The sequence below is a fragment of the Cetorhinus maximus genome, chromosome 31 (genome assembly GCF_964194155.1).
Source record: "Cetorhinus maximus chromosome 31, sCetMax3.hap1.1, whole genome shotgun sequence".
Classification (NCBI taxonomy): domain Eukaryota; kingdom Metazoa; phylum Chordata; class Chondrichthyes; order Lamniformes; family Cetorhinidae; genus Cetorhinus; species Cetorhinus maximus.
The window spans coordinates 6,199,225-6,214,180 of record NC_135909.1 but is presented as its reverse complement, the minus strand read 5'-3'; the positions used below and the strand labels follow the sequence as shown (position 1 = coordinate 6,214,180).

The following is a 14,956-nucleotide window of genomic DNA, read 5'->3' as shown; positions in this document are numbered from 1 at the left end:
GGGGTCTCTCTCTAGCTCCAGTTAGCTACAGTACAATGGAACTTCCAGGCCAGCAGGGGGTGCTATGTTTCCCATTAGCTGCAGTAATGAAGCCTCTAAAGCAGTAGGTGGCGCTGATCTTTATTACCAATTGGCTGCTGTACATTTATCCTCCCCGCCAGCAGGTGGCGCTGATCTCACTCTATCGCCAATAAGCTGCTGTACATTCATCCTCCCCTCCAGCAGATGGCGCTGATCTCCCTCTATCGCCAATAAGCTGCTGTACATTCATCTTCCCCGCCAGCAGGTGGCCCTGATCTCCCTCTATCACCAATGAGCTGCTGTACATTCATCCTCCTCGCCAGGTGGTGGCGCTGATCTCTCTCTATCGCCAATGAGCTGCTGTACATTCATCCTCCAGGCCGGCAGGTGGCGCTGTCTGTCGCCGACTCCGCCCCCCCCACTGAATAACGCGCCTCCGCACTGGGCGGGGGGGGGGGGCAGTGAGAGAAGCTTTGAGTGCAATGGCGGCGGTGGGCAGTGGGAGCCGCTTGTTTACACACTGACCGGTGGCCGCGGCTCGGTGGATGAGCGGGCGGCGGGGGATGCTGGTGGTGGCCCGGGGCCGCTTGCTAAGATGTCATGGTTTTTCCCCTGGTCGAGCTCCATTAAGAAGCGGGCCTGCCGCTACCTGCTGCAGCATTACCTGGGCCACTTGCTGGAGGAGAGACTGACCCTGGAGCAGCTGAGCCTGGACCTGTACAATGGCAGCGGCCGCCTCAGGGAGGTCCAACTGGATGTCTGGGTAAGAGACAGGCTAGATCAATCATTCAGCTCACAGATCAATAACCATTCAGCTCACAGATCAATAACCATTCAGCTCACAGATCAATAACCATTCAGCTCACAGATCAATAACCATTCAGTTCACAGATTAATAACCATTCAGCTCACAGATCAATCATTCAGTTCACAGATTAATAACCATTCAGCTCACAGATCAATCATTCAGCTCACAGATCAATAACCAGCTCACAGATCAATCATTCAGATCACAGATCAATAACCATTCAGTTCACAGATTAATAACCATTCAGCTCACAGATCAATCATTCAGTTCACAGATCAATAACCAGCTCACAGATCAATAACCATTCAGTTCACAGATCAATAACCATTCAGTTCACAGATTAATAACCATTCAGCTCACAGATCAATCATTCAGTTCACAGATCAATAACCAGCTCACAGATCAATCATTCAGTTCACAGATCAATAACCATTCAGCTCACAGATCAATAACCATTCAGTTCACAGATCAATAACCATTCAGTTCACAGATTAATAACCATTCAGCTCACAGATCAATCATTCAGTTCACAGATCAATAACCAGCTCACAGATCAATCATTCAGTTCACAGATCAATAACCAGCTCACAGATCAATCATTCAGTTCACAGATCAATAACCAGCTCACAGATCAATCATTCAGTTCACAGATCAATAACCATTCAGCTCACAGATCAATAACCATTCAGCTCACAGATCAATAACCATTCAGCTCACAGATCAATAACCATTCAGTTCACAGATCAATAACCATTCAGCTCACAGATCAATAACCATTCAGCTCACAGATCAATAACCATTCAGCTCACAGATCAATAACCATTCAGTTCACAGATCAATAACCATTCAGCTCACAGATCAATAACCATTCAGCTCACAGATCAATAACCATTCAGATCACAGATCAATAACCATTCAGCTCACAGAGCAGTAATCATTCACTTCACATTGATAATCATTCAGTTCATAGATCAATCGTCAGTTCGCGGATCAATAACTTCAATAATGGAGAATACAATCAGTTCACAGATGGATAATCCATCTATTCACACTGATGATAGAAAATACAATTAATTCACTGAGCAATAATCAACCAGTTCACATAGACACCAGAGAAATCAATTTGTTCATAATCAGTTTACTCTAATAATACATAAATCAGTCAGTTCACATTGATAATCAGCTCGCAATAATCAATTCTCAGACCAATGAACAGTAGATTAATTTATCAATTCACAGGTAAATAATCAATAGATTCATTCACAAAATAATAGATACAGTCAAAAACAGAATTACCTGGAAAAACTCAGCAGGTCTGGCAGCATCGGCGGAGAAGAAAAGCGTTGACGTTTCGAGTCCACACGACCCTTCAGCAGAACTGAGTAAAGTTAGGAGAGGGGTGAAATATAAGCTGGTTTAAGGTGGCGGTGGGGGGGGAGAGAAGTTGGGTGGTGGGGGGGGTGGTTGTAGGGATAAGCAAGCAGTGATAGGAGCAGATAATCAAAAGATGTCACAGACAAAAGGACAAAGAAGTGTTGAAGGTGGTGATATTATCTGAGAAAATGTGCTAATTAAGAATGGATGGCAGGACACTCAAGGTACAGCTCTAGTGGTGGGAGGTGGAAAGACTGACAGGGTATTACAGTTATAAATTTAAAAATAATGGAAATAGGTGGGAAAAGAAAAATCTATATAAATTATTGGAAAAAACAAAAGGGAGGGGGAAGAAACGGAAAGGGGGTGGGGATGGGGGGAGGGAGTTTAAGATCTAAAGTTGTTGAATTCAATATTCAGTCCGGAAGGCTGTAAAGTGCCTAGTCGGAAGATGAGGTGCTGTTCCTCCAGTTTGCGTTGGGCTTCACTGGAACAATGCAGCAAGCCAAGGACAGACATGTGGGCAAGAGAGCAGGGTGGAGTGTTAAAATGGCAAGCGACAGGGAGGTTTGGGTCTTTCTTGCGGACAGACCGCAGGTATTCTGCAAAGCGGTCGCCCAGTTTGCGTTTGGTCTCTCCAATGTAGAGGAGACCGCATTGGGAGCAACGAATGCAGTAGACTAAGTTAGGGGAAATGCAAGTGAAATGCTGCTTCACTTGAAAGGAGTGTTTGGGCCCTTGGACGGTGAGAAGAGAGGAAGTGAAGGGGCAGGTGTTGCATCTTCTGCGTGGGCATGGGGAGGTGCCATAGGTGGGGGTTGAGGAGTAGGGGGTGATGGAGGAGTGTCCTGCCATCCATTCTTAATTAGCACATTTTGTTAGATAATATCACCACCTTCAACACCTCTTTGTCCTTTTGTCTGTGACATCTATTGATTATCTGCTCCTATCACTGCTTGCTTGTCCCTACAACCCCCCCACAACTTCTCTCTCTCTCTCTCTCTCTCTCTCTCTCTCTCTCTCTCTCTCTCTCTCTCTCTCTCCCCCCCCCCCCCCCCACCACTTAAACCAGCTTATATTTCACCCCTCTCCTAACTTTACTCAGTTCTGCTGAAGGGTCATGAGGACTCGAAATGTCAACTCTTCTTCTCCGCCAATGCTGCCAGACCTGCTGAGTTTTTCCAGGTAATTCTGTTTTTGTTTTGGATTTCCAGCATCCGCAGTAGTTTTTTGTTTTTAATAGATACAGTCATCCATTCACAAATTAATAGATACAGCCATTCATTCGCAGATTAATAATCAATGGATACAGTCATCCATTCGCAGATTAATAATAGATAGCCATCCATTCGCAGATTAATAATCAATAGATACAGTCATCCATTCGCAAATTAAGAATAGATACAGTCATACATTCACAGATTAATAATCAATAGATAGTCATCCATTCACAGATTAATAATCACTAGATACAGTCATCCACTCACAGATTAATAATCACTAGATACAGTCATCCACTTGCAGATTAATAATCAATATAGTCATCCACTCGCAAATTAAGAATAGATACAGTCATCCATTCACAGATTAATAATCAATAAGATAGTCATCCACTCGCAGATTAATAATCAATAGACAGTCATCCGCTCGCAGATTAATAATCAATAGATACAGTGATCCGTTCACAGATTAATCAATTGATACAGTCATCCGTTCATAGATTAATCAATAGATACAGTCATCCACTCACAGATTAATCAATTCAGATACAGTCATCCGTTCACAGATTAATAATGAATAGATACAGTCATCCATTCACAAATTAAGAATAGATACTGTCATCCAGTCATAGATTAATAGTCAATAGTTACAGTCTCCAGTGTGCAGATGAAGAGGAATTCACACCTAAAACAATGGATAAATTAACCAATTGACAGACATCCACAAACAATGATCAGTTTGCTGGTGCGCATAGTAATACCGGGAAGTGAATGAAAGAAAAGACCGTGTTACAGATAGATGAGCAGTGATCAGTAAATGAACCAGTTTACAGACACATTAATAAAAAAAACCCATTTTAGGTGAACTCCTGCATCATAGAGAAATTGATCAATTTACAGAAACCTGGAAACACTAGAAGATTGGGAGATCAGTAAATAGGTAAATGAATCAGTTTGTAAACAGGTTATTAAATCAGGAAGGTGAGTCCATTAAAGAATAGCTAAACTAATCAAGTCCGTGGCTAGTCCGTAGTTAAATGAAAATCAAACACTAGCTAATTTAAGGCCATAAGGCATAGGAGCAGAAGTAGGCCATTCGGCCCATCGACTCTGCTCCGCCATTCAATGAGATCATGGCTGATCTGATAATCCTCAACTCCACTTTCCTGCCTTTTCCCCATAACCCTTGATTCTCTTACTGATTAAAAATCTGTCTATCTCAGCCTTGAATAGACTGAACGACCCAGCCTCTACAGCCCTCTGCGGTAAAGAATTCCACAGATTCACTACCCTCTGAGAAGAAATTCCTCCTCATCTCTGTTTTAAATGGGCGACCCCTTACTCTGAGATTATGCCCTCTGGTCCTAGACTCTCCCACAAGGGGAAACAACCTCTCAGCATCTACCCTGTCAAGCCCCCTAAGAATCTTATATGTTTCATTCTTCTAAATTCCAATGAGTACAGGCCCAACCTACTCAACCTCTCCTCGTAAGAAAATCCCTCCATCTCTGGGATCAACCTAGTGAACCTACTCTGGACTGTCTCCAGTGCCAGTATATCTTTCCTGAGATAAGGGGACCAAAATTATTTACAATATTCTAGGTGTGGTCTAACTCGTGCCTTGTATAGTTTTAGCAAGACTTCCCTTTTTTTATATACTTCATTCCCTTTGAAATAAAGGCCAAAGTCAGAACAATTGGGTTTAATTAACGCAATTTAAAGGTAAATTAAAAACAGGAAATATATTAATTAGGCCCAAGTAAATTAAAGTAGATGATGGGATGAATTAATGAACAATTTTAATGCCACATGCTAAATAGAAATTATATCGGCCAATAAGGAGATGGGCTGAGATTGGTGTACATCAATATAGTTATACAAGTTGATAGATATATGGATTTGCTCTAAATGTATTGGTATAAAGATGCTGGTGTACAGAAATAGATGACTATGGATGAATTATTGCTTAGGTAAATAGATATTGATGTATTTATTGTTCAATACTTGCTGCTTCACGAATTGCAAGTGTGGCAAAGTTACTTTTTGATATATATTTTGATAAATTTTCATGTCACTGTTTTTTGTGGGGGGAGCTTTTTTCTTGCTGTTTACATGTCAGCATGACTCTGGCTCACCTCCAAGACAGAAGTTCGATTATATCGCACAACGAGGGTTTGATTCTCATAAATACCAGGCTGAATGTTCCCAGTGCAGTACCAAGGGAGTGCTGCACTGTCGGAGGGTCAGTACTGAGGGAGTGCTGCACTGTCGGAGGGTCAGTGCGGAGGTAGCGCTGCACTGTCAGAGGGTCAGTGCGGAGGGAGTGCTGCACTGTCAGAGGGTCAGTACTGAGGGAGTGCCGCACTGTCGGAGGGTCAGTACTGAGGGAGTGCCGCACTGTCGGAGGGTCAGTACTGAGGGAGTGCTGCACAATCGGAGGGTCAGTATTGAGGGAGTGCTGCACTGTTGGAGGGTCAGTATTGAGGGAGTGCTGCACTGTCGGAGGGTCAGTATTGAGGGAGTGCTGCACTGTCGGAGGGTCAGTATTGAGGGAGTGCTGCACTGTCGGAGGGTCAGTATTGAGGGAGTGCCGCACTGTCGGAGGGTCAGTACTGAGGGAGTGCCGCACAATCGGAGGGTCAGCATTGAGGGAATGCTGCACTTTCGGAGAGTCAGTACTGAGGGAGCGCTGCACTGTCGGAGGGTCAGTACTGAGGGAGCGCTGCACTGTCGGAGGGTCAGTACTGAGGGAGCGCTGCACTGTCGGAGGGTCAGTACTGAGGGAGTGCTGCACTGTCGGAGGGTCAGTACTGAGGGAGTGCTGCACTGTTGGAGGGTCAGTACTGAGGGAGTGCTGCACAATCGGAGGGTCAGCATTGAGGGAATGCTGCACTGTTGAAGGGTCAGTACTGAAGGAGCGCTGCACTGTTGGAGGGTCAGTACTAAGGGAGTGCTGCACTGTTGGAGGGTCAGTACTGAGGGAGTGCTGCACTGTTGGAGGGTCAGTACTGAGGGAGTGCCGCACAATCGGAGGGTCAGCATTGAGGGAATGCTGCACTGTTGAAGGGTCAGTACTGAGGGAGTGCTGCACTGTTGGAGGGTCAGTACTAAGGGAGTGCTGCACTGTTGGAGGGTCAGTACTGAGGGAGCGCTGCACTGTTGGAGGGTCAGTACTGAGGGAGCGCTGCACTGTTGGAGGGTCAGTACTGAGGGAGCGCTGCGCTGTTGGAGGGTCAGTACTGAGGGAGCGCTGCACTGTTGGAGGGTCAGTACTGAGGGAGTGCTGCACTGTCAGAGGGTCAGTACTGAGGGAGTACTGCACTGTCAGAGGGTCAGTACTGAGGGAGTGCTGCACTGTCAGAGGGTCAGCACTGAGGGAGAGCTGCACTGTCAGAAGTGAATGTAAAAGATCCCAAAGCCACTGTTGGAAGAAGAGCAGGAGGGAGCTCTTCCCGGTGACCTGGTGCCAATATTCGCCCCTCAACCAGCATCAGTAAAACAGATTACTTGGGCGTTATCACACCGCTGTTTGTGGATCTTTTTGTGCAAATTGGCTGCCGTGTTACCAATAGTGCAACAGTGACCACACTTCACGAGTACTTCATTGGCTATAAAATGCCTTGGAATGTCTGGAGGTGCGGAAAGGCACTATAGGAATGCACGTGTGTTCTTAGCCAACCGAGGTGAATGTGTTTGGTACAGGACTGTCACTGTATTACAGTGAGGTACAGTACTGGTGGGGACAGGTCTGTCGTTGTATAACATTGGGGTACAGTACTGGTGGGGACAGGTCTGTCACTGTATAACACTGGGGTACAGTACTGGTGGGGACAGGTCTGTCACTGTATAACACTGGGGTACAGTACTGGTGGGGACAGGTGTGTCACTGTATAACACTGGGGTACAGTACTGGTGGGGACGGGTCTGTCACTGTATAACACTGGGGTACAGTACTGGTGGGGACAGGTCTGTCACTGTATAACACTGGGGTACAGTACTGGTGGGGACAGGTCTGTCACTGTATAACACTGGGGTACAGTACTGGTGGGGTCAGGAAGTCACTGTATAACACTGGGGTACAGTGCTGGTGGGCACAGGTTTGCCACTGTATAACACTGGGGTACAGTACTGGTGGGCACAGGTTTGTCACCGTATCTCACTGGGGTATAGTATTGAAAATGTGCTATGAGACATTTGGTGGTTCTGAAAGGAGCTCTCGAAACCCAAGCCCTCCTTCCATCCTGTAAAGGATTGAACCCTTGCGTCTACACTTCCTTTCATAGCTCATTGCCTCCCTAAAATATACCAAACTGCACATTCCCTCTGTTCTCTCCATGTGCCACTGGCCTCCCCACAGTTTGAAAGACCCCCCCAGTTTATATTGGCCCACCCCTGCTGTGTAAGTAAACAATGTGCCTACTGTAAAATAAGGAAGGGGAGGAGGGGAGAGGAGAGCAGTGGGCCAGGGAGGGTGGTGTAATCTGCTGCCATTTTAAGAACAGCCATTTATCCAAATATGGTTTCGGGATTGAATGTGCTGTCGCTGTGAAGGATGTCCCCAAGTGTCCCAGCCTCGGTGAGGTATTTTTGACGTGCAGCCGCTGTTGTGAAGAAGGGCCACACGGCAACTTGCGCACAGCAAGATCCCACAAACATCAATGTGATAACGACCCAGGTCATCTGTTTTTGTTGAGTGATAAATATTGGCCCAGGGACAGCGGGGAGATTCCCCCCTCCCCCCACCCCCTCCCTCCCTCCCCCCTCCCCCCTCCCCATCCGCACTTCTTCCTATTGCGGCCGTGGGATCTTTCACATCCACCTGGGAGGGCAGACGTCACATTGGAAGCAGACCCCTCTGACAGTGCAGTACGCCCTCAGCGTCACTTGGTGTTCAGTTCCCCGGAGCCCTGACCTTCTGACTCAGAGAGGTGAGAGAGAGCCACCACGGCCAATCTCCACCGGGGGCCACGCCTCCCTCGGCCGAGCTGCTGCCGTTATGCCTGCACCTCCGAGGAGCCCCTCCGCAAGTTCAGCTCCCCCCCCCACCCCCGGCACTCGCAAGACCGAGGCGGGCGGGTCAGCGTCCCCCTCACCGAGGGGGGAGCTGGACCGCCCTCCTTGCCTCAATGAGTTCCCCCCACCCTTCGAGCCTGCAAGCTGGCTGAAGCTTGCCTTTTGAAACATAACCTGTTTGTTGTCTGTGGTTTCCCTGTTCCTGTGTTCAGCACTTCCTGGCTCAGGGAGCTACTGGTAATGGACCTGTTTATAGACCGCAGCAGTGAGCAGTGCTCCTTGGCCTGCTCCGCTCCCCCTCCTGTTCCTCGCTCAACCTGTTCAGACACTGCCCTGTGAGGTTACTGATACACATTTTACTGGGATGATGAAACCCTTGTTTGTGTTCCTGACTCAGGCCAGGGAAGCAAGTGGTGGTTGGGGGGTAGGGGGGGAGTGCAGGGAGACACCTAAACACCCATTAAACAGGATTAGCTAGGCGGGTGGCAAAAAAACCCCCCAAATAAGCCAATATGTGCGAGGGCCGGTACACCGTGGGAGCAGAAATGAAGGGCCTTTGACCCCCCCGGCCCCAGGCTGGTTTTGGCCTGGCAGGGAAGGCTCCCTCCCAGCTCGCCACGCCTTCCGGAGGTTCCCTGCCCCGTGGCTTGGCAGGACGGTGAGGGGGGGAGGTGTCCTAACAATCATGAAGATGCCAGTTTTTTTTTGCTGCCTGATCTATGTGGAGTCAGCTGGTCTCCCTCACCACCCGGGGAACAAAGGATGATGGGGGTGGGTTCGCTGGCGGTGGGCGGGCGGGTGGGTGATAATTCAGCAGGGGTTCCTGCTCCCTGATCGCTACCCAGCGACAAAATCTGTGGAAAGCGGCTGCGTGTGGATTGGGTGGGCTCGGCAGTGATGCTTCTGCAGTTGAATAGCCAGCCGACAAGCCTGCCTAAATAAAGTGTGCCAGCCATGGCACAGTGGGTAGTGCTCTCTCTCTGGCTCTCTCTCTGGCTCTCTCTCTGGCTCTCTCTCTCACTTGCTCTCTCTCTCTGGCTCTCTCTCTGGCTCTCTCTCTGGCTCTCTCTCTCACTTGCTCTCTCTCTCTGGCTCTCTCTCTGGCTCTCTCTCTGGCTCTCTCTCTCTTGCTCTCTCGCTCTCTCTCGCTCGCTCTCTCTCTGGCTCTCTCTCGCTCTCTCTCTGGCTTGCTCTCTCTGGCTTGCTCTCTGGCTCTCTCTCTCTGGCTCTCTCTCTGGCTCTCTCTCTGGCTCTCTCTCTGGCTCTCTCTCTGGCTCTCTCGCTCGCTCTCTCTCTCGCTCGAGAGAGAAGGTTGTGGGTAGGTTCGAGTCCCCACTCCAGAGACTTGAGCACAAAAATCTAGGCCGACACCCCCAGTGCAGTACCAAGGGAGTGCTGCACTGTCAGAGGCACCATCTTGCAGATGTCACTTTAAGCCAAGGCCCTATCTGCCCTCCCCCATCGCCACTGCTTTGCAAAAGAGCAAGGCATGTGGGGGGGGAGTTCTCCCCAGTGTCCTGGAGCCAATATTTATCCCTCAGCGCCACTGAAAACAGACGACCTGGTCATCATTGTGTTGTAGTTTGTAGGGGTTACCTCAGAGCAGTGCGCATTTACAGTGTGTCTTCAGTCCAATGAAACATCCGACACACTTACAGTTACAAACAGAAACTGAACGTCAAAAGGACGTAATTGGCTGCTCTGGGATGGCCTGAGATTGTGGAAGTCCCTGAATAAATGCTAGTCTTCCTGTCTCTCTGAGAGTTGCACTGGATCACTGCCTGACTCACTGTGGCTGGATTAGAAACACAGCCTTGTTTTGCTCTCGCTGCTGTCCGGAGTGGTGACAGCATTGGCCCAGACAGCCCCTTTTGACTGTGCTTCAGACATCATGTGATGTTTGTTAGTGTGTGTGTGCACTCCTCACCCAACCCCCCCACCCCTCACCCTCCCTCCCTTCCCCACACACCCTCACCCTCCCCCCACTCCTCCTCCCTCCCCCTCTCAACTTTGGCACTGGTCAAGCACCCTGCGTGATGTTTACATGCATTCCCCAGCCTTGAACTGTCAGGCATGTGGGGCACATGCCTCACATATTGAGCCACATCAACCCTTGCACACACCGTTTGAAGTAAGGAATACTTTGGACTGTTCTTGGTGCTGGTGTACAGAAACTCTTCCCCCAGTCCCTTCCCAAACCTCTATCCAACCCTCCTCTCCCATGAGTCAGTGAGAAAATGCACAGAACCTGTATCCCCTCAGTTCTGTAGTTACTAGTGTGAACCTATTTCCTTGTCCTCCTGCCCTAGTCTACAGTAACATTCACGGCTCTCTTGCCCATGTACTATCCCTCCGTAAACTGTTTAATCTTGGCCCAATCCCACCCTCACACGCCCCATCTGACCTGACGAGTAACTATACTACCTGGAGTATTGCAGAGCCATGCAGCGCTGGTGGGAATCCTAATCTGTGCCGAATGAGTTGGTTTTTGTCAGGGCCGTTGTTGGAATCCCATTGTTGGGCTCAGTTAGGGAGGGAGTCAGTGAAGCAGCAGCAGCAACAACCCAGGTTCCTGCTCCTCACCACCATCTCGTGAGCTCCTCTGGAAGGGCCGTGTGTGCAGCTTCCCAGTGGGAATATCCAACTCGGCCGCGATTCTCCTCACGGTTTAAGAGCCAACCCACACTTGGGAGGGAGGCTGCGCTTTGGAAAGGGAAGGATAGGGTTTTTAAGTGTGTATTCCTAGGCGATACCCGATGACAGTACCTCCTTTGATCATCTGGCCTATCAAATCTCTCCATGGCTTCACCCTCTCCCCCATCTCTGTAACCTTCCCCCACAGCCCCACAACCATCGTTGCATTCCTCCAATTCCGGTCCCTTGTGCATTGCCCCGATTTTAATCGCTCCACCATTGGCGGCCATGCCTTCAGCTGCCTGACCCCTAAGCTCTGGAATTCCCTCCCTAAACGTCTCCGTCACCCTCTGGAATTCCCTCCCTAAACCTCTCTGCCTCCCTCTGGAATTCCCTCCCTAAACCTCTCCGTCTCCCTCTGGAATTCCCTCCCTAAACCTCTCCATCTCTTTCTCAGGAATTCCCTCCCTAAACCTCTCCGTCACCCTCTGGAATTCCCTCCCTAAACCTCTCTGTCTCCCTCTGGAATTCCCTCCCTAAACCTCTCCGTCACCCTCTGGAATTCCCTCCCTAAACCTCTCTGCCTCCCTCTGGAATTCCCTCCCTAAACCTCTCCGTCTCCCTCTGGAATTCCCTCCCTAAACCTCTCCGTCTCCCTCTGGAATTCCCTCCCTAAACCTCTCCGTCTCCCTCTGGAATTCCCTCCCTAAACCTCTCCGTCTCTCTTTGGAATTCCCTTCCTAAACCTCTCCGTCTCCCCCTGGAATTCTCTCCCTAAATCTCTCCGTCTCCCTCTGGAATTCCCTCCCTAAACCTCTCCGTCTCTCTCTGGAATTCCCTCCCTAAACCTCTCCGTCTCTCTCTGGAATTCCCTCCCTAAACCTCTCCGTCTCCCTCTGGAATTCCCTCCCTAAACCTCTCCGTCTCCCTCTGGAATTTCTTCCCTAAATGTCTCCGTCTCCCTCTCTCTCCTCCTAGAAGGTCTTTGCCTAAACCTTTGGTCACCTGTCCTAATGTCTCTTTGAGCAGCTCGGTGCCTAATGAGCCCCCTGTAAACTACCCTGGGAAGTTGCATGCTGGTGTCCTGAACGCGAGTTGTCCCGACGTTGCTGTGACAGGCTCTCCCTTTGCTCCGCAGTCTCTCAACGAATTCCTGGACTCGGTGGGCACACCGCTGGAGGTCACGGATGGCTTCATCAGCAGTATCTCGGTGACCATCCCCTGGTCGGCCCTCATCACTGAGAACTGCACCGTGGAGGTGACAGGCCTGCAGGTGACATGCAGGCCCAAGTATCATTTCGGTGAGTTGCAGCCTGAGATAGGATGAAACGGTGGCTGGGGGGAGGGGGTGGAGGTGACGGGGTGGTGGTGGAGGGAAGAGTGGCCAGACGCTCCCACATCACGAGTGGGTTGTGATTTTCCTGAGGTGCTACTGGTCTCCTCTGCCTCTTAAGGTGAGATGGTGGCACAATCATTGGACTAGGGCCTGACCTGCACTCACAACCTCTACCATCTAGAAGGACAAGGGCAGCGGACACATGGGAACACCACCACTTGCAAGTTCCCCTCCGAGTCACTCACCATCCTGACTTGGAAATATATCGGCCGTTCCTTCACTGTCGCTGGGTCAAAATCCTGGAACTCCCTCCCTAACAGCGCTGTGGGTGTACCTACACCACAGGGACTGCAGCGGTTCAAGAAGACGGCTCACCCCCACCTTCTCAAGGGGCAATTGGCGGTGGGCAATAAATGCTGGACCCAGCCAGCGATGCCCATGTCTCGTGAAAGAATTTTAAAAAAACCCCGAGGCCCGGGTTAACGCTCTGGGAACGCGGGTACAAATCCCGCCACAGTAGCTGGCGGAGTTTAAAGAGAGAGGTGAAACAGGGTTTTTTTTTGTGGGGTGGGGGCAGGGAGTTGGGGGTAAAGCTGACCCCTGAGACCCGATGGATCAGGTGCGAGTCAAACCTAGACTGATAGGCTAGGCCAACCTCTGGGAGCTGGCATTGTTCAGCCAGTGGCCTGGTGGGTTAGGGCCAGGCAGAAACCACAAGTATGTATGAAGCGACGTCACGGAGGTGAAAGCGTCTTGGAGGTGAAGAGGGTACTGGGGGCGGGTGAGGTAGGGGGAATGGGTGGGGGCTGTGGTGGTTCGTAAGCCTGACTCAGAGTGAGATGCCAAGGTTGTGAACGGCCTGGTTCAGCCTGAGAGTGGGAGAGGGGTGTCTCCCCCCCCCCACCCCAGCTCGCTTGTCACTGGCCAGGCTTAACCTCGAGCAGTCACCCCTTCACTCGCTCAACGAGCCTGAGGCCTTGCTACCTTTCTCCTGAGCTTTCCCGGGCTGGCTGTAATCTCGCAGGCTGGGAGTGTGCCCACTCTGTCCTGTAAACTGAGACTGGTAAACTGTTCCTCACTCACTTGGTCCACACCACAGGCGTTTAAGCATGGCTGATGGGCTTTACACATGTGTCGGGCACCCTGAAGGTATACTGCACAGTGTGTTCAGCCCTCAGGAAGTGTTATACATTGAGTTACATTGGACCTGCAGCCCAGAAGCAGGCTGTTTGATCTACCTGGCCCGTGTTGGCGTTTACACTCCGTGAATAGCCAAACAGGAGGAGGCCATTCGGCCTCTCGAGCCTGTTCCACCATTCAGTGAGATCATGGCTGACCTTTGACCTAACTCCATATTTGCCCCATATCCTTTAATACCTAAAATCTCTCAGCCTCAGATTTAAAATTAACCATTGATCCAGCATCGGTCGCCGTTTGCGGGAGAGAGTTTCCAAACTTCCCCCGCCCTGTGTGTGTGGAAGTGTTTCCTAATCTCACTCCTGAAAGGCCTGGCTCTCATTTTTAGACTCTGCCCCCTAGTCCTAGACTACCCCAAGCAGCGGGAATGGTTTCTCCCTCTCTACCCTATCCCCCTTCATATCTTGAAAACTTTGATCAAGTCCCCCCATAACCTTCTAAATTCCAGGAAATGCGAGCCTAGTTTGTGTAATCTCTCCTCGTAATTTAACCCTTGGCGTCCAGGTATCGTTCTGGTAAATCTACCCTGCGCTCCCTCCATGGTCAATATATCCTTCCTAAGCTGTGGTGCCCAGAGCTGCTCCCAGTAACTCCAGGTGCGGCCTAACCAAGGCTTTGTGCAGCTGAAGCCTGACTTCTACCCTCTTGTGTTCCAGTCCTCCAGATATAAAGGCCAGTACTCTAATTTATTTCGCCCATCGACATATCCTTCTATTAATTTCCTCCTCATGCTCTTATCTATCTTCTTAAAAAATCCACACCATTCCACTCATTCCTGTGGCAGCGAGTTCCACATTCTGCCCACTCTCTGGGTAAATAAATTTCTCCTGAATTCCCGGTTGGATTTATCAGTGACTGTCTTATATTGATGGTCCCGAGTTCCCCCTGCGCGCACCCTCCTCCACAAGTGGAAATCTCCTTACCTGATCAAATTCCTTCATCATTTTAAGCACCTTTATCAAATCACCCCTTAGTTCACTCTTTTCCAGAGAAGGAACCTGCACCATTAATCTGCCTTTTTCCTTCAGAGCCGCTGACTGGATCTGTGCGACGTCAGCATAGACCTCCGCAACTCTCGTCGGTCCCTGTCGCGTGTGCAATACGTACAGCAGTCATTTCTGCCTGCGTCTTGCCCCACTCCCACCCACGCCGCCTGTGTTTCCAAGAGTAAATGCGGCCCACTCCTGGTGTGTCACCCCACGGCTGGGAACAGGACTCTCCGTCCCTGACCAGCTGAGTTAGCTGGTCAGGGTAAGTCCAATTCCCCACAACTCGCCTCCTCCCTGTACGTAAGAGTGTGCAGTAGAGTCATAGAGGTCTACAGCACAGAAAAAGGCCCTTCGGCGCATCGAG

The 14,956-nt window shown here is 49.9% G+C and overlaps 1 protein-coding gene across 1 annotated transcript in view; it reads left to right on the top strand.

The window, feature by feature from the left end:
* The first annotated feature begins 478 nt into the window (after positions 1–478).
* atg2a (autophagy related 2A) overlaps positions 479–14,956 on the top strand; it is a 118,965-nt gene continuing 104,487 nt past the window's right edge. Inside the window, exons 1-2 of the mRNA XM_078532993.1 lie at positions 479–784; positions 12,209–12,371. Coding sequence (XP_078389119.1) covers positions 617–784; positions 12,209–12,371 — 331 coding nt within the window. The 5' untranslated portion in view covers positions 479–616. The remainder of the gene's footprint in view (positions 785–12,208; positions 12,372–14,956) is intronic.